The sequence below is a fragment of the Coffea eugenioides genome, chromosome 8 (genome assembly GCF_003713205.1).
Source record: "Coffea eugenioides isolate CCC68of chromosome 8, Ceug_1.0, whole genome shotgun sequence".
Classification (NCBI taxonomy): domain Eukaryota; kingdom Viridiplantae; phylum Streptophyta; class Magnoliopsida; order Gentianales; family Rubiaceae; genus Coffea; species Coffea eugenioides.
In genome coordinates this window covers 16,346,257-16,365,319 of record NC_040042.1, presented here as the reverse complement: position 1 = coordinate 16,365,319, position 19,063 = coordinate 16,346,257, and the positions used below count along the sequence as shown (strand labels likewise).

The window sequence follows — 19,063 nt, the reverse complement described above, 5'->3', positions numbered from 1 at the left end:
TCGTTGATCGATTAACCAAGTCGGCCCATTTCTTGCCGGTGAACATGAAGTATTCAATGGACAAGTTGGCTCGACTATACATGGATGAGGTTGTAAGACTACACGGTGTACCTGTGAGTATTGTTTCCGATCGGGATCCACGATTTGTATCACGGTTTTGGCAGAAATTTCAAGAAACCCTGGGGACGAAACTCAACTTGAGCACGACCTATCATCCTCAGACGGATGGCCAGTCAGAACGGACGATTCAGACTCTCGAAGACATGCTACGAACGTGCATTCTGGACTTTGGAGGCAACTGGGGTCAACACATGACCTTGGTAGAATTTGCGTACAACAATAGCTTCCATTCGTCAATTCAAATGGCTCCGTACGAAGCTCTCTACGGACGTAAGTGCCGCTCACCGATCTACTGGGACGAGGTTGGCGAAAAGAAAGCACTGGACCCGACAACTATTCCATGGATGGAAGAGGCACACGAGAAGGTCAAGTTGATACGGCAACGAATCCAAACTGCCCAAAGTCGCCAAAAGAGCTACGCGGATAATCGAAGAAAAGACTTGGAGTTTGAAGTTGGAGACCGCGTATTTCTTAAGATCACACCTTTACGAAGTCTCACAGCAGGTAAAGGAAAGAAACTTCAACCGCGGTACGTCGGACCCTACAAGATCCTGCAGAGGGTTGGAGCGGTCGCGTATCGATTGAAACTGCCATCCAGTCTATCTCGAATCCACGATGTATTTCACGTCTCGATGCTAAAGAAGTACCATCCTGACCCATCCCATGTATTGCAACCAGAGGATATCGAAGTAGATGAATCACTGGCCTATGAAGAGAAACCGGTCCAAGTACTTGATCGAAAAGTCAAGGAGCTCAGAAACAAGAAGATTCCATTAGTGAAAGTGCTATGGAGAAACCACGGAGTGGAGGAAGCTACCTGGGAGATAGAAGAGGAGATGCGAAAGAAATACCCAAACCTTTTCGGGAGTTAAGGTGAGAAATTTCGAGGACGAAATTCTTTTAAGGAGGGGAGAGTGTGAGAACCCGTAAAACCCTAATATTTTTCCTAGGGTTTATTTCCCCTTAATTGCATGTTTTCGGCATTATCTGGCTTAGAAATATTTTCTTAGTGGATTTTATGAGCAATTATAGTTTTAAGATGATTTTTCTAGCATTGGAGAATTTTTAGAAAATTAAGAGTAAATAGTGGACGTGGGACCCACTAGTGCGAAAAGTTCGGAAAAATTCGGCCAATAAGGTTAAATTTCGGATACTGTGTATAATTTGTCGGGTGTTAAGAGATAAGTGGAGTGTGTGAAGTGATTGATGTGAGAGAGGAAAGAAAGATAGGAAGGCATTTATGGAGGTGCCACATGTCACTTTCTCATTGGTTGTGACTTATGAAACACTATTCACCTTTTGACATTTTTTTTTGACTTTTGACCCAACTAAGTAAATATCCAAAAATTCACCAAAAATCACCATTTTTCTCTCTTGTTTGGCCGGCTCTCTCTCTCACTCTTGCAAGAAGGAGAACTCCTTCAATCTTCAAGTTCTACTAGCAAATCATCTCAATCAATCCCTTAAACAAGATTTCACTCCATAGAAACTTTCCTTCTAGTGTTAGTAAGTTGTGTAGTGAGCTTTGTTGGAAGAGCAAAGGTGTCCTACATCCCTCTCTCTCTTGATCTCTTGGTAAGTGTTGCTTGAACACCCTACTACCTTCAATAATGGTTACATGATGCTTAGAAGTGGCTTAAGTGGTTGAAAATGTGGTTTATCTCTTGGTTTGGCTTGTTTTGGTGAAGTTTTTATTTTATTGGGAATTTTTCTGGTTTAATATGAATTATATGTTGTGGCCTTGTATGATGAATTGTAATGGTTGATAATGACTCTATGAGGTGTATTGGATAGGAAAATGCAACTAATTTTGGATTTGGTGTGAAATTGAAAAGTTAGGGTTCTTAATTCCCCAATTCTGTCCGGTTTTTGATCACTGGGTTAGAGGCCGAATTTGACTTTGCTCAAAACATTAAAGTTGTAGGTATTGATGTGATGGAGATGCCTGTAAAATTTCAGGGCATTTGGATTAGTGTGGAGTGAGTTATGACGAAATTACTGTAGCTGTTCTGCTTTGGACAGAATGCGAAAACTGCGATAGTGATTGGCCATTTTGACTGGTTTTGGTTTGGATTTTGAAGTTGATGTCTTCTGATGAAATGTAGCTGAATGTCTTAGCTAACATATGCCTTTGGAATTTTGGCATTTGGACTTGTATAGACTGAGTTATACCGATTACAGTTTTCTGTCTTTTGCAAACCTGTTTTGGGAATTCTGGTATAGTTTTTGGCATTTTTGACCTAGTGGTGCTAAGAACTGGATTGAGTGACCTTCTACATTGTTGTAGCCCTGTTCCATAGCTTCGAAACGGTGGGTCTTACACCCCCAACCGATATTTGTAGTGAGAGTTGTACCATTACCGCATAATGAGTGTAAAACAGTTTTCTATTTGGGGCCAAGACTAAGGCCATTTTCTAATTTCTGGTTTGCTATTATGCTCATTTATGCATATGAAACCCTATTAGGGTTGTGAATTGGTGTTGTTTATGGCTCGGCATGGAGTCTTATTGTATGTGTTGCATGATTCTAGGGCGTGAAGGTAGTGCACGACGGCTTGGTGATCGTGGTACATGAAATACCACTTACTTGCTTGGTGAGTATACCACTCACTTAATTGCTACTATGTGGCTTTGTTAAATGTTATGTGATGCCTTGATGGCTTGCTTGGATATTGGAATTTATTAAGGTGAGGGTGTACTTGACCGCCCTCACCTCTTTTGTTATTGTCACTGAATGGCTACCGTTTTATTGCATTACTGAACTTGATATATTGGTTGATGAATTCCATTTCATGGAAACCGAATTGACGTCGTTTGGACGATGTCCAACGGCCTTACTGCATTACTGAGCTCAACCCTGTTTGGTAGTCAATTGGATCGAGCCGGCGAGGGCTTGGTCGTGAAGATTGAATTGCCACGGGGACTGTACTGGGGAACCTTGTGGTAACGAGACCCTTGGTTCCGGTAAACTCGAGTATTACCAACATATTACTGAATGGAGTGCGGGCCCGGTTGGGGGTATGTTGGGTGGAAGGAATGGAAGTAAAGTGAGGTCTACGGTTTGATACTTTTGACATTGACGGAGAGTCAATGAGGTTGGTTCAAGATTGCAAGCGTGGAAATGGGCTCTTGAGAGCCGACCGTATCCTTTTACCGTTTTGCTTCATTGCTTATTTGTGCACTTTAAATGAAGGTTCATTCTTATATGACTTTGATTGCTTATTGGGTGGTATACCACTGGGCTTTGGCTCATTCCGTGTTATTTGTTTTCCTTACAGGGATATAATTGCTTTTGAAAATGGACTGGATAGTCATTTGCCATACTGAGCTTGTAAAATGTCTTTTGTATAGCTCTCGAAGTGAAACCCTAATGTAACGGGTTCATTTCCTTTTGATAGGCAAATCGAATGTGTACTCCTTAATGAATGGTTGGCATGCCATTATGGATGTAAATGATGATTTCCATTGTATATATGTGTTTATATGTTGAATTGATGTTTGGATGAACTTCGGAGCGAATCGGCTTTCAAACGGCAAAAAAAAAAAAAAATTTGGCAAAAGCTCACTGGCCTGAATCCGGCCAGGAATCCGGCCAGAAACTGGCCGGATTGAAGGCCGGATTGCCTGAGAAAAATTGGAAATCCGGCCAGTTGCTCACTGGCCGGTATCCGGCCAGACAATCCGGCCGGAATATTGGCCGGATTGCCGGCCGGATTGGGTGGAACTTTTGGAAAAATTCGAGATGCTCACTGGACAGTATCCGGCCAAGAATCCGGCCGCTAATCCGGCCAGATTCCGACCGGATTCTGGCGTGTCCAGCACTATTCATTTCGGTTTTCAATTTTCGTTTTTTTTTTATTTTGTGTTTTCTGACTTGTTTGCGCGCAATGGTATGTTCCGGAACGTTATAGAACGACGTTAACTGTACCGTAGTCCTGGCGAGAGCTGGGCAGGCAGTCCGCTAACCCCTTTGGTTCGCCCTAGGGGAAGGTGGGGCTGTCACAGTGAATCATCCTATTTTTGGATTCTTGTACTTGAGTACTGAATACTTTTTCTGATGAATTGGGAAGGATATAGTAAATTGCATTGTGATGTGAATAGAAATCATGACTGAATTTGAAGTAAGTTTTGATGGTAAATGTCAAGGTGCCGAGGATTCTAGTATTGGACCTGGGAAAGTAGACCTGATTGAGGAGATTGGATCGATGAGTGTTGTCATGGACTAGTCCATTAAATGTTTCGTTAGGGTTTTGATAGATGGTGGTTAGATTTGAACTTTGATGGTTGTCGTGAACATTAAAGATGCTAGCATTGCAGACTTGTTTAATTTCTTCTATGAATGTATGGACTTGTTATGTATTTACTTGATTTTGATACAGTCTGATTTAAACAAAATATGTATTTATTTTGTGATATTAGATAAATGTATTTTGGTTTCTGTTTGACTACCCTTGCCTATATGCTCACTTGATTCCTATTCTTTTATATACATATATATATGTATATATATATAGACTTGGACTTGTGTGAAAATAAATACTAGGGAAATGACGTTGGGGCATCCATGTAGGCTTAGACGACCCCGGGATTAAGGAAGAGTAATTGGAAATTTGCAATCGACCAAACCAGGAACCCAGGGCTGAGATAAGGGATCAGGTAGTGATGACCATAAATTGGATGACAGATCTTTTAGAATGTCTAGTACACCAACAAGACCAAGGGGCTAGACTTGCAAACCAACTTAGAAACCAAGATATGGGAGAGGTTAGAGCTCTAGAGAGACTTTGAAAAAAAAAGAGAGATGTTCTTTGCTTAAGTTTTTTGCAAGTCCTAACCCCGAAGCAGTTGAACATTGATTAGTTAATATGATCCCTATCTTTGATGTCTTAGGATACCCAGAGGAAAGGTAAGTGGCTTTTGTGATATTCCAGTTTGGAATAGCGGCTCATCCATGGTAAAATGTGCATGATACTTTTGCATTAGTGATTAGTATTTTGGTAGAAGTGTTAGATTGTACATTATCTGAATTTAAGAGTGCTGGATTATATATGGAGATTCTGAGAAAAAGAGTTTGGGTTCTTATCTTGTATGCAAACTTTTGACGAAAATTAGGATGATCACCCTGATTAAAGATTGAAAAAGGCATTATTGGGATAAGAGGTTGTAGTTTCTTTTTGAGCATGTCTGTTGAAGATGAGTGTAGAATTGGGGTGTGAAATTTTGAAATCAAGCAGATGAGAGTAATTTTTAAGAAGTATGATTTAGTGCTTTGTTATGTGCATAAGCGATAATGGTAACCATTTTGTTAAGATCCTAGAATAGGAGTAAGTGGTATGGTATCTTAAGGTATTGCCCTACTTGTATTTTGATTCCTTGTCTATCTCATGTGAGAATATCTAAGCTTAATATTTCATGGCTGGATTGGAAGCAACAAGAACTCAAGAGTTATATGATTAGATTTTCACTTTGTGAGTAGCCCCTTATTTCGATACTTGGATTTGTCTGCTAGGCTATCATTTGAGATTAAGTAACTCAGTGATATGAGAAATTCGAAAACTATACATGAGGAAATAGAGATTTTCTTGAAAGGAGTTAGCATTTTAAAAGAAATTGGCTAAACACTAGGAAGAACGATGGAAACAATACTATACGGAGAAAATTAAGTACTAACCCAGAATATGGAAATAAAAAGGAAATACGAAGTGATACTGGAGGATTTGCAAAATAAGTTAGAATTGGTGCATTTAACTGTTCAAGTTGCATCTTAAGACATTCCTAACAATCAAATTAAAAGTGGTGAAGGGAGCACCCGTGATATCAAAGAGAAATGCAAAAAAGATTAGTGGAAATAAACATGCTATGATGGAAAGAAAGAATGGACACTTTAAGAAGAGATGTGTAGCTGTTAAGTATGAAATTTGTGACAAAACTCATATTGGAATGTGTTATTTGAAAACTGGCGCCTGTTTTAGATGCGGGAAACTTGGACATCAAGTGAAGAACTGTCCGAAACAATGGATGAAACTATGGTGAATCTGCTGTCATAGTTGACGTTAGAAATTGATGAAACTATGGTGAATCTGATGAAACTATGGTGAATTTGAGTGATGTGTTATCTGGAATAGTTGTATTTATTGGACTATTTGTAGTGAAAGCTTTATGTAGTAAGCTGTATCTCTGTTAAAAAATAGTGAACTTGGTGCCTGATGTTTTAACTAGTGATCTTGAATGTCCAAGTTTGTTTGGAGTTAAATCCTTGTCGATGATTCAATTTCTGCACTTTATTCTTGGGTTTGAACAAGGATTCTTATTTATGGTTAGAAATGAAGGAAGAACTTTTGATTAGAAAGGGGTGATATGTGTTTAGATTGGATAAATCAGAGAAAACCCTGTACAAGAGAGAACTCGAGTTTATTTTGCAAGCAAGATTAGAATTTCGGCAAACGAAATTCTTTTAAGGGAGGAAGATTGTGAGGACCAAAAAATTATTTTTATATATTTTATATTTTAATCTATTTGCCTTGAATTTTTGGTTAATTTAATGGTTGAGTCATGATTTTTATTCCTATTGTCCCATTCAATTTGTTGCATGTTGAATTTATAGTGCGTTATGCAAGTGTGACCGATTAGTGAGGTACGCTCAATGAATTTGATGCATTAGAGAGGGTGTTGTGCAAAAGGAATTATGGGACAAGAGATATTGAGAGATAATTTAAGGAATATAAGATATGATAGTGATTAGAGACAATTAGAGTAATTAGAGGTAATTGGAGAGGCAAAGAGATAAACTTGAACTAGAAGTCGCCAAGTGTTGATGATCTAGCCTTTCTTTGACCAAGATAAGTCTTGCCTTTATCTTTTATTTTCACAACTAAAAGCCTTTATTTTCTCCTCCTTGGCCGAACTTTATGAGAGAAAAGGGAGAGAAAACTCCTCAAATTCTAGTCTTAATTCTTGTCCAAATTTGTGAGAAATCCAAAGATCAACCCTAATCTACTCCGATGGACCTTGAGTTAAGTTTGGAGGGAAGACCTTGGTGGAGTTTTTGGAGGCAGAAAACTCTTATTTGCTTGGGGTTTTGAGGTAAAGTTTCTAGAAAACATCTCTTTTACTTGTCTCTTGAGATCCATTTAAGATATGTCATGATTGAAATTAAAGGAAACATGTTAATGAAAGATTTTATGGTTTTGCTAGGGTAGCTTGTGATTTCCAGCTTTAATGTTCAATTTCCAACCTTGATATGCATTTTCTAGCTTAAGATGAACTTGATAGCTTTGATATGAGATGGTTAGGTTTTGATGTGAACTTTTAAACTTTGGTACTCCCTCTGTCCCATTTTGATAGTTCTAGAAAAAGTAGTTAACTTTGTTGGAAAAACAAATTTAAGTTGTTATTTTCCTAAAATACCCTTACATTAAATAGTATACAACTTTATATTAATTATTCATGGAAACTTGAATTGATAGTTTATGGGAACTTCGATTGATGGTCAAGAAAGAATCAATCCTCATTTTACATTATTTCTCATTAAATCTAAATGTATTAAATGGGGTAGGTTAACAATCTATATTAAATAGGTAGTTTATGCTAATAACAACCTATATTGAATAAGGGTATTTTAGAAAAATTAAAAGATAACTACATTTTTTAATTGTAAAATGGACTACAATTTGGGACAAACGAAAAAGAAAAACAAGACAATCAAAGTGGGACGGAGGGAGTATATGATTTTCCAACTTTGGTTGAAATTTCCAATTTTAGAGTTAAAATTCTAGTTTTGATGTAGTTTACTTGAAGTTTTATATATGTCAAAGTATAATAGCTTTTGTTGCTTTAGGGTGATAAAGGTATGACTTTTACGGAAGATTTCATGGTTTTCAAACTTATATTGAAATTTCCGGTTTTGGTATAGAAAGGGCATAGTCTAGTTTCAAGTTGATCTTTGTGTCATTTTAATGGTTTTCTTTCCAAGTATATATACCACACAAAACATGATATGCAAGCTATGTTCTAGTGTGTTTTAGCCATAACAATAAGGTGGAAATTGACTAAGTCATGCTGGAAATTTTGCTGGAATTTTGGCTCGAACTTGGGATAAAAGTGGGACAGACTTTTCAGTTTTTACCTTGAGGTTTGCGTATATAATCCATGGCTATAATTCTTGGGCAGATTGAATTTTTTATACAGACATACTTCAATGTTTTGACCGTAACTTGATGTAGGAAACTCGGATTTAGGTGTCGTTTGTTGCGTTGGAAACTAGATTCAGAGGACTTTAACTTTGTACAAATTTCTTGCCCTGTTTCTATCTTTCTGAAAGTTAATGACCCTTTAAATTTAACCCTTATGTCTCGCCTTGATGAGGAAATGATCTTTTATTAGGAATTTTTCTATGATAATTTGGAGTAGTGTGATATCTTTAACATTGTAATTGAGTATGTTATTATTATGGTTAGGTGAGAAAGGTAGCCATTATTCTGATTACTTGAACTAGCATAGGAATTTCTGACTTTGAACCTTGAGATTCTTGTCCCGTTTTCTTCACAAGTCTTGACTATCATTCATATGCTCTTGCTTCATATGATACTTGATATATTGATTTATCATGTATGAAGTTTCACTCCTAGATTTGAATAAGAAAACTTTGTACTTTTGACAGCTATATGGAGGTTAAACCTGCAAATCGCTTTATTGGCAAAGTGAAGTTTCGAAATTCAAAGTTTGCATTTATATTGGCATGAATTGGCTAGACTCTTAATGTAGGACATAACCATAGGACTCGAGAATGACCAAGAGAAAGAACCATGGTTTGAAGTAAATAGATTGTGATAAATTGGTGAGTGTTCCAATTGTATATTAGAACCATCTGATGTGTTTGATCCATATATCTTGAACTACAAATGAATAGAAAGTGTATATTTTATCGCACTCGACCTAATTTCACTAAACTCTTGTTATACTGTTACAAGTGAAATTTTTGCAAGTGAATTGTTACAAGTGAAATGTTTACAAGTGAACTAATATTCATGTGTATGACTTAAAAGTGACTGCTGGGATCCCAAACACCATCGGCTAGTTAGTCGAATCGAGCCTGCAAGAGAGAAAAATTGGATGGTTGTAATATTTATTGGAGAGTTTCATGCTTACTTTGGTGTTAATGTTATTTCTGAAGTTAATGTTAGTGAGTGAGTCTTGACGAGAGTTGGGTAGGCGGTCTGCTAACCCTTGGGGTACGCGCGAAAATTATGTCCCAAATGCTTACATCAAGTTATTAATTAGTAGCCCATTACACAGTTATTAATTAGTTGCCCATTACACAAGATTTTGTTTTTTGTTTTTTGTTTTTTTATCACACATCTAGTCTACTCCTACTCCTACACTGGGGAGAGGGGGGGAAAGGGGGGGGGGGGAGCCTACTCTAGGGGGATGGCCCAATTGAGTCAAGGGAAGCTGACGGGGATTGAACCACCATCAGACTAGACGGGCCCGTATGGATTTAGAACAATCATCATATAGAGGTACATTGATAGGAAGTAGGATTTGAACTCTTGATCTTTCACCCTACAATTAATGTGGTGGCCAACTCCCTTTGGTTTAAGATTTCGTCTATCGATCAATACTTTCATCCATTTCTAATCTGGGAAACGGGGCATGATAATTGGTCTTTTAATGAAAGAATCCAATAGCTGCATAATATAGTCGATTAGTGTCATATCATTCAAATTCAATTTTTGTCCAATCTTGAGCTAGGTACACTCGTTCTCCATTATTAATTTTGGGTGAGTTCCTTGTCCCAATAGAAAGAAAAAAAATGTAAAATAATAGGTAGTAGCGGAGTTAGGACCCTATTATGAGGGAGTGCAATAGTCAATTTCAATGTAAATTATGCTCGTAGATGTATATAAGAAATATACTATGTACTTTAATTTAAAAAGCCCAATCCTTTTCTTACATTAGGGTGTCATTAATGTTTAATTTGGAACGGGTCCAAAATTTTTGTTAGAGGTAATCAATAAAAAAAATTATTTGTTTAGGAAGTAAATTTAGAATAAGGGGAGAATATCTAAAACTTCAAAAGATAATCTATGTAGAGAAAGCAATTTTCTTAAATTTAAGGGGGGCAATATAACTAAAAGGGAGAATTTTATGAAATTCAGGGAGTGTAAATATGACACAAGCTGAAAAACCTTGAAAATTTTCAAGGTCATTGTATAATTCTATGAAATTTGACGGAGTACAATTGCCCACCCTCAATCATATGTGGCTCCGCCATTAACAGGCAAACGACAAAGTGTATATAGTATTGCACATCAGGACATTTTAAATATCTAATAATATCATGGTCAGATTTCAACTAAATATAATATAAAACATAATTGCAGATCTCTATTTTACAATTTGTTTAATCATCCAATTGCAGATCTCTATTTTTTTTTGTCAGTGTATTTTTCTACTTGATTGGCTTCTAGTACTGTAAGTTCAGGGCAACTTCCTGAAGAATTTAGAAATCATTTTGATGTGCTTTCTGCACCATTAGCGACCTTATACTGTTAATTAATTTAATCTCTGTCGTTCGGTTTTCTGCTCCATTTCTAGGATGATGCAGCTGTCTTATCCATCGCTGGCTTTTAATCATCATGCTCTAATTTCGTTGATGCAGCTTCTCAGCAAATTCCCATTCATTTACCCTTATTTTCTGCTTTGGTTAAGGGTACAATCTTCACAAGTTTTCAGTAAAAATTTTGTAGGGTTAATTTCATGAGGATAATCATATCTACATATAGCGATGTATATACATGCACCTTACATCTTTTTATTTCATTAAAGGACTAGAGCAACAATCATGGGGGTAGTTGAAGAGAAAAAGAAAAACGAAAATTAACCAGCAAATGACCAAGTGCGCAGTATTACTGTACAGATAATCATGACAATTTAAATAATTTGATAATGTCATTGTCAATTTTTAACTCAACGTTCGAATCAATAAAAATGTTGCAACTTGTTTAACGTTCCAATTTCGGATCTCTTTTTTTCTTTGTCAGTAGGGCAGCTTCCTCAAGAATTTAGAAATCAGTTTGATGTGATTTATGTACCTTTTTTTCTGATAAAATTCAAGGAGCCCACAATAGTGATAAGATTTTTTTTTTTTTTGAGGGATAGCGATAAGATTCAAGGACACAATAGTGTCAGCAGTACAGACATATAACAATCCAAAGTAACTCACAAATGGTGAGAATTATAATTTAATATCACTACAAACTAAATAATTCTCACAACATGGGAGAAGAAACTCACATTATTGAGACTTGAAGTCAAGGCCTCTAGGTACTGGAGCTATTTATATACATTATGTAACCTTATGTTGTTAATATATTGAATCTCCCCGTTGTCTGGTTACAAGCTTCATTTCGAGGATGATGTAGCTTTTGGGCATATTCCCCTTCATTTACCCCTGTTTCTGTTCTGGTTTAGGGTTCAATTTTCACAAGGTTTCAGTAAAAAATTTGTAGCATTAATATGGTTAGGGAAACATACCCATATGATATTGACGCACGGTGGAGGAGCTGCACGCACTTGAGGGTGGGCAATTATACCCCCTCAAGTTTTAAAAAATTATATAAGAGGCTCAAAGATTTCAAATATTTTACCTTATTTGCACCCTCTAAATTTTGTAAAAGCATATTATTGCCCCCTTTATTCCAAAATTTTGTAGAGTTATCCCCATTCACACCTTAAAAAATTTACAAATTTCACACTTCTACATGCATCATCTTCGTAGAATTTATAAAAACTTCTCTCCTATGTAAAAGATTTGCAATAATTACTTTTCAAGAAATTATTGTTTTTATTCTAAACTAAACCTATATATAACTTTGTAGCCCAAAAAAATGTTTCAATCTATTTTAGATTAAATCACAAGCGTCATTTCATGGTAAACATATGGGATATCTCATACAATAAAGATGAATCTTAACTGTACACAAAATTTTTTAGTTCCGCCACTGATGATGCATCTTCACTATCTTTTTTTCTTTTTTTTTTTTGTTTTTTTGGGTGACCTAGGATATATCCTGACTCGAACCACTTAGAACCCGAGCCGACACACCAAATCAGGGAATAGCTGCCTCCCACGACGCACCCAGGTTAGACGGGGAAGTTCAAGACTAGGGAAAAATTTGAACTCAGGACCTCATTCAGTCCAAGAACCCGCTTTATCGCTAGAACATCATTTATCACAAGGCATCATTTTCTAAATTCGGTCAAATGAATTATTGCCTTTTTAGCCTATGACTTCAAACAAATTCAAGGAAAGCCAATCCAAGAATATTGTTTTCTTTTCTCTTTGTGAAGCCTATATAGATTGAATATTTTTTAGAAAAACTTTTGTATTATTCAATATATTTTTTCTTGTGATGTAATATATGTAAAATTAAGAGCTAGTCATAAAACATGTTTAAGGAACAATAAAAAAATAAAAAATTTCAATATGAAGCGTTCCGAAGACCCTCATAATAATCTCCATTATTAGGATACATTTGCTCTAATTCTTCTAGTCTTCACAATGATATGTAATATTAAGTGTCCCACAAATTGATTATCATTGCATAAGTAAATGTGCAAAGGACGGATTCACATGTGAATATGTCTGGAAAGTCTTTGGAGGATCGATGACTTGTGAGTTCGGCCCCACATCCTTTTCTATTTACTAATCTGAAACGCAGTTTTGATTTGTTGATAAATGCTACTGAACCATATATCAAAATTCATAAGCTTTTGAACCTAGAACCAACTCTTCTTTCTTCTCTTCCTGCAGACGGGAAGCCCCCTCTCTTGACATTCTTTAAGCTAAAGAGAAAGACTGAAAATGGCACTCACAATTCTGTCTTCTGTGTTAAATCAGCTCTCAATTCTTCTGCGTGAAGAGGGACAACTTTTGGGAGGGCTTCGCCAAGAGGTTGAACTCATCAGGGATGAGTTGGGGCACATGAGAGCATTCCTGAGAGTGGCAGAAACAAAGGAAGAAGATGCTGATCCCGGCCTCCAAGAATGGATCAAGCAAGTACGAGAAGCCGCTTATGACACTGAAGATGTTCTTAATGAATTCGTATCTCGCTTTGCTCGCCATCGAGCAACGGGCTTCCATGGCTCTGTTCGGAGAATTTTCAACTCCATAAAGACTTTGCGAGCTCGTCATAAGGTTGCTGCGCAAATACAAAGCATCAAGGCTAGAGTAAAGTTTATTTCTGAAGGGCATCGGAGATACCAATTAGAATTCGGTGTTACTACCCAAGCGGCCGAGTCTCTTGCTACTGTTAACAACACAACATGGCGCTATAGCAGGGATGATGCACTTCTTGTGGAAGAAGCTGAACTAATTGGCATTGATAACCCCAGACAACAGCTAATTTCTCAACTACTCGAGGGGGATGATTCCCAACTCAAAGTTGTTTCTGTGGTTGGCATGGGAGGACTCGGTAAAACTACCTTAGTCAAAATAGTCCATGAAGATTTAGATATTAGAAGGCATTTCCCAGTTCGTGCCTTTGTAACTGTCTCTCAAACATGCAACATCCAGGAACTACTAAAAGACTTGATTTTGCAGTTACACAATGATTTGAAGAAACAAGTTCCGCAATTGATTGAGGCAATGACTACAATTCAGCTGAAACAATTTGTTAAAGATTTTCTTCAACAAGCTGGAAGGTATGCAATTGTGTTTGATGACGTATGGGATGTGAAATTTTGGAATGCAATTAGAATTGCACTACCCAAGAATGGCTATGGCAATCGTGTCATGCTAACAACACGACAAGCCGATGTAGCCTTTGCATCTTGCACCCAATCTCAGGATTATGTCTTCAAAATGGAGTTCCTGTCTTTCGAGGATTCAAGGACCCTATTTTGCAACAAGATCTTCAAAGGAAATGGTTGTCCTGACCATCTAAAAGATGTTGCAGAAGGTATACTGGGGAAATGTGAGGGATTGCCCCTTGCGATTCTTGCAATCAGTGGGCTTTGGGCTTTGAAAGACTTCAGTATTGCAGAGTGGGAGATGGTTCGACACAGCCTAGGAGGTGAATTAGAAGGCTCTGGTATGCTGGACCGGGTCAGAAAGATACTTTTTCTCAGTTACAATGATCTACCTTGTGATCTTAAGACCTGTTTGTTGTATTTAAGCATTTACCCAGAGGATTTTAAAATACGTTGTCATAGACTTGTTCAATTGTGGTCAGCTGAAGGATTTCTAGGAAAGACAGAAGGAATGACAATGAAAGATGTAGGCTTCAATTACCTCAGAGAATTTGTCAATAGGAGTCTAATTCAAGTGACTCAAAGTTTTTATGAAGGAATCCCCTATACATGTCGAATCCATGATCTAGTGCGAGAAGTTATTCTTTCCAAGTCAAGGGAACAAAATATGATCGCAATTAGCACTGAACAATGCACAAGGTGGTTATCTGAGAAGGTACGCCGTTTGGTAGTCCATAGTAGCAGCAGCGACACCGAGCAGCACCAAGAAAGCCAATGTTATAGCTTTAACCACCTTCGATCCTTTATTACGATTGAATCCATGAATCCACTGATATCCACGGCCTTGTTATCTAAAGCTTTAAAGAGTAGCAGATTGTTAAAGGTTTTGGATTTGAGTGATGAAAAGACATTGGAGGAAATCCCAAATGAGATTTTCAACTTGTATCGTCTCAGGCATCTGAACCTGTGTAGGACAGGGGTTAAAGTAGTCCCGAAATTCATAGGAAAACTTCGAAATTTGGAGTATTTGGATTTGGGTGAAACTCAAGTCAAGGAATTACCCGTGGAAATCCTGAAGCTAAAAAAGCTTGAGCATCTTATAGTACACCAAAAAGTTGATTTTTCTGAAGCAAGTTATGGATTTCATGGGTTTAAAGCTCCATCAAAATTGGGAGGACTTCTTGCCCTACAATCATTAACAACCATAGATGCAAGTAGTGGATCTGTAATAGTTAAAGAGATAGGAGCATTGACTCAATTAAGCCGATTAGGGATTTCAAATCTGAGAAGAGAAGATGGAAAGGTGCTGTGCTCCTCCCTTGCCACCCTCACTAGTCTTCAGCTACTAGACATTGCTTCAATTAGAAATGAAGGTGGTGGTTATGAGGTAATGGATCTGAATCATCATCATCAACAACAACATTCTCGTTCATCTTCAATGTCTTCTTCATTTCTCCAATCTCTTCGCATGCTAATATTGTGTGGCCGCTTAGAAAAGATGCCACAATGGATAGCTCATCTTCAAAGCTTGGTAAGAATAGATTTGGATTGGAGTGGCTTAAGGGATGAAGAGGATCCGCTTGAACCCCTGCACCATTTGCCAAATTTGGTTACTATTCAATTTTGTGGATCTTACCAAGGAGAGGGGTTGTGTTTCAAGACTGGAGGATTCCTGAAGTTAAAGGATGTGTACCTAAAGAAATTAGAAAAGTTAAAATGGCTGAAAGTGGAGGAGGGTGCATTACCCAATCTCCACGAACTGGGTCTGGATAGACTTCCATTGCTAGAGGAGTTACCTTTGGATATTCAACACTTGAGCCAACTTCGAAAGCTAGGTTTGCATGAGTTGAGTTCTCAACTGATGGAGAAGCTAAATAGTCTAAATGAAGATAGTGAAGATTACAGAAAAATTGGACACATTCCTGAAGTTGAAATTGTATTTTTGACAAATGAGGGATGGAAATATCGCCTGCTATGGGGGAAGAAGTTGTAAATATTCCTCTCTTAGCATGTCTTCTTTTTTCTTTTCTGCACGTTTGTTTGTAACTTGTAAGTTTATAATTTGTTTTATCTTTTATCTTATTGTATAAATATTGTATTGCACAATCTTGTTTGTATACGGTAGTGCACTCCAGGCATTATAGTGCGAACATTCGATTATGAATTTATAGAAAAAGAAATTATTTTCGACTGTAATAAGTGAATTTTCGTATCTTTGACATAATATAAATTCGTGCATAACAGTTGGACATGATTGAAAATATTAATGTGCTTCTTTGAAATTTGTCACAAAAGGACAGATGGATGAACATAAAGGAGTGATACAACCATTATCAGTCCAAAAATTACAATATTACTAGAGAAATCAATTTCTAAGCCATACTAGCCTATAAACATAGGCTTCATGTAGTACTTTTGTACCAACAATGAAGTTGCTAAAATTGAGAACTTCTACATCACACGCTATAATTTCTTCTTGTGATGAATACTGGTGTAATACATCACAATCTTGTTTCAATACTTGTATTTTCTTGACGAATGCAATCGTATCAAATGATGCTAATAGGAGATTTAGATGTACAGTCTGCCGCTCCCCACAAACTACGCACAAGGCTTCCACACAAATGATAAATCTCGGTGTGTACCAAATAGAAAGCAAATGATTGTTGGTATCAATTACCAAAAGTAAGCTAAATGTTGACGTGCCGCTATTGGAAGTTGCATCACAATGTTGACGTGCCATTTTACTCCGCATCATTTCAAAATTACGTATTTGCGTATTTACTTAAAGGGATGAAGGTCAACCCAATACCAGGAAGGATTCACATGATTCAGATATTGCCGCATCATGGGTCTGATTCACATGAATTACTCAATTAAGTGCAGATGGAAAATTACCCAACCATGTTAAAAATCAATTTATGTTTGGACAATTAAGTTGGTACCTACAACTAGAAGCTTTGATTTGGCTACCGATTCATGATATCCACACATTAGCAGCTCCACAAGTATTTGAGTCGACACAATTTGTAGGAAAAGTTAGACTAACTCAAAAGAAAATATCTACACTATACAACAGATAAATAAAACAGAAACAGGAACCATTCCCTACCACCCCATCCCTTCTCGCACTCCACCAATACTCATCAGCCTAATACAAATTGTGTCGCATCCATAATTGGAAATACTTGTCTGACGAGAGGCCCTAACTGCATCATAGCATAATACAACTTAAAAAATGAGGAATGTTATTAAAGCAATATTAGATCTTTGAGAGGCAGTAGAAAAAATTTGTCACAGATTCTAAAGCAAGGGCTGAGAAAACTAGAGTCCTATCAATTGAACGAGTATGGTAACAACTCATCATATAAGCATATGCACAATCAACCCCACCTTGATATATAAGCTTTGAAATGAAATTAAGGTTCAAAGAAAAAAAAGACAAAATTGATCCACCAAATCCCAAGGTATAATATTTATGCAATATCGGAATATAAATTAAAAAAAAACTAAATCAATGTTTAGATCCAACTTCCATATAATCCCCAATGTTGATTGGCTCCGGTTAAACCATCAACAAGACCATGGATATGTTAACCTATAATGTTGTTTAGGTCGATTCCCATTCATTCTAAGCTAATTTGCATTCTTTACTGAACGAAAGGCTGATATGACTTCACCCTTTGAATGAGGACAGAATTACAACAATCAAAAACCAACTAAAGTGCGTTAGTTGGTCTAGAAGCTATCAGCAAGCAGAAGCATAGATGCTAAAACTCTTTTTTTTTTTTGTCAAATATCAACTTCAATATCTACCTACTAGATAAGAGAACAACTTGAGTTGTCCATTGATGCCAAGTGTCAAGCTCTTATTGGAGGAAGGAACTTTGTTTCATTCATTTGGATCTTAAAGAATGGTAAATGTCTATTTGGGACTTGGTTTTACAATTGAGAATTCCAATAGTAGCTTACTATTTAAGGGTCAATTGGTAATAATGGATTAAATATATTTACTTTTTAACTTTGTTTGTGTTTTAATAAGTGTTAAAAGTCAGTTGTGCCCTTTTGTGAAAGGTGGTTGTTTGAGTAGTTACTAACTATTTAGGGCTATTTTTGTATGTTTGAAAATATTTCTTTCTTATTTTTCTGTTTCGATGCAAATAGTTTGATACAGTTTGTCGATTGATCTAAACATATGGGTCAGTTTTAGGGGATAGCTTTATGGTAGGAAGCCTTTGACCATTCTTACGGTAGGCAGCCCCTCAGAGCATGACATGTGTATTTGCAAAATGAGAAACTCACGGACCGTTATGTTACAGTGGTAATACCCGTGGAGATAAACCAAACAAGACATATACGGATGCAGCCTTTTTTCCCCTCCAATACACTAATTTGTGAAGCTGATATGACTTCACCCTTTGAATGAGGACAGAACAACTAAAGTGCGTTAGTTGGTCTAGAAGCTATCAGCAAGCAGAAGCATAGATGCTAAAACTCTTTTTTTTTTTTGTCAAATATCAACTTCAATATCTACCTACTAGATAAGAGAACAACTTGAGTTGTCCATTGATGCCAAGTGTCAAGCTCTTATTGGAGGAAGGAACTTTGTTTCATTCATTTGGATCTTAAAGAATGGTAAATGTCTATTTGGGACTTGGTTTTACAATTGAGAATTCCAATAGTAGCTTACTATTTAAGGGTCAATTGGTAATAATGGATTAAATATATTTACTTTTTAACTTTGTTTGTGTTTTAATAAGTGTTAAAAGTCAGTTGTGCCCTTTTGTGAAAGGTGGTTGTTTGAATAGTTACTAACTATTTAGGGCTATTTTTGTATGTTTGAAAATATTTCTTTCTTATTTTTCTGTTTCGATGCAAATAGTTTGATACAGTTTGTCGATTGATCTAAACATATGGGTCAGTTTTAGGGGATAGCTTTATGGTAGGAAGCCTTTGACCATTCTTACGGTAGGCAGCCCCTCAGAGCATGACATGTGTATTTGCAAAATGAGAAACTCACGGACCGTTATGTTACAGTGGTAATACCCGTGGAGATAAACCAAACAAGACATATACGGATGCAGCCTTTTTTCCCCTCCAATTCCTCCGTTCACTGTGCATTGTTTCGCCGCTACTTTATTACATTTAAAAAATTGTGAAGCTAATTTGCATTCTTTACTGAACGAAAGGCT

General features: G+C 36.9%; 1 protein-coding gene across 1 annotated transcript; it reads left to right on the top strand.

Moving 5' to 3' along the window:
* Positions 1–12,984: 12,984 nt before the first annotated feature.
* On the top strand, positions 12,985–15,864 carry LOC113780337 (disease resistance protein RPM1-like). Its single transcript, XM_027326143.1, has one exon. It carries the CDS (start codon positions 12,985–12,987, stop codon positions 15,862–15,864), a length of 2,880 nt encoding a protein of 959 aa, XP_027181944.1.
* The last annotated feature ends 3,199 nt before the right edge of the window (positions 15,865–19,063 follow it).

Excerpts from the sequence above, each read along its gene's own strand:
- LOC113780337 (XM_027326143.1), top strand. The coding sequence starts at position 12,985 with ATGGCACTCACAATTCTGTCTTCTGTGTTAAATCAGCTCTCAATTCTT.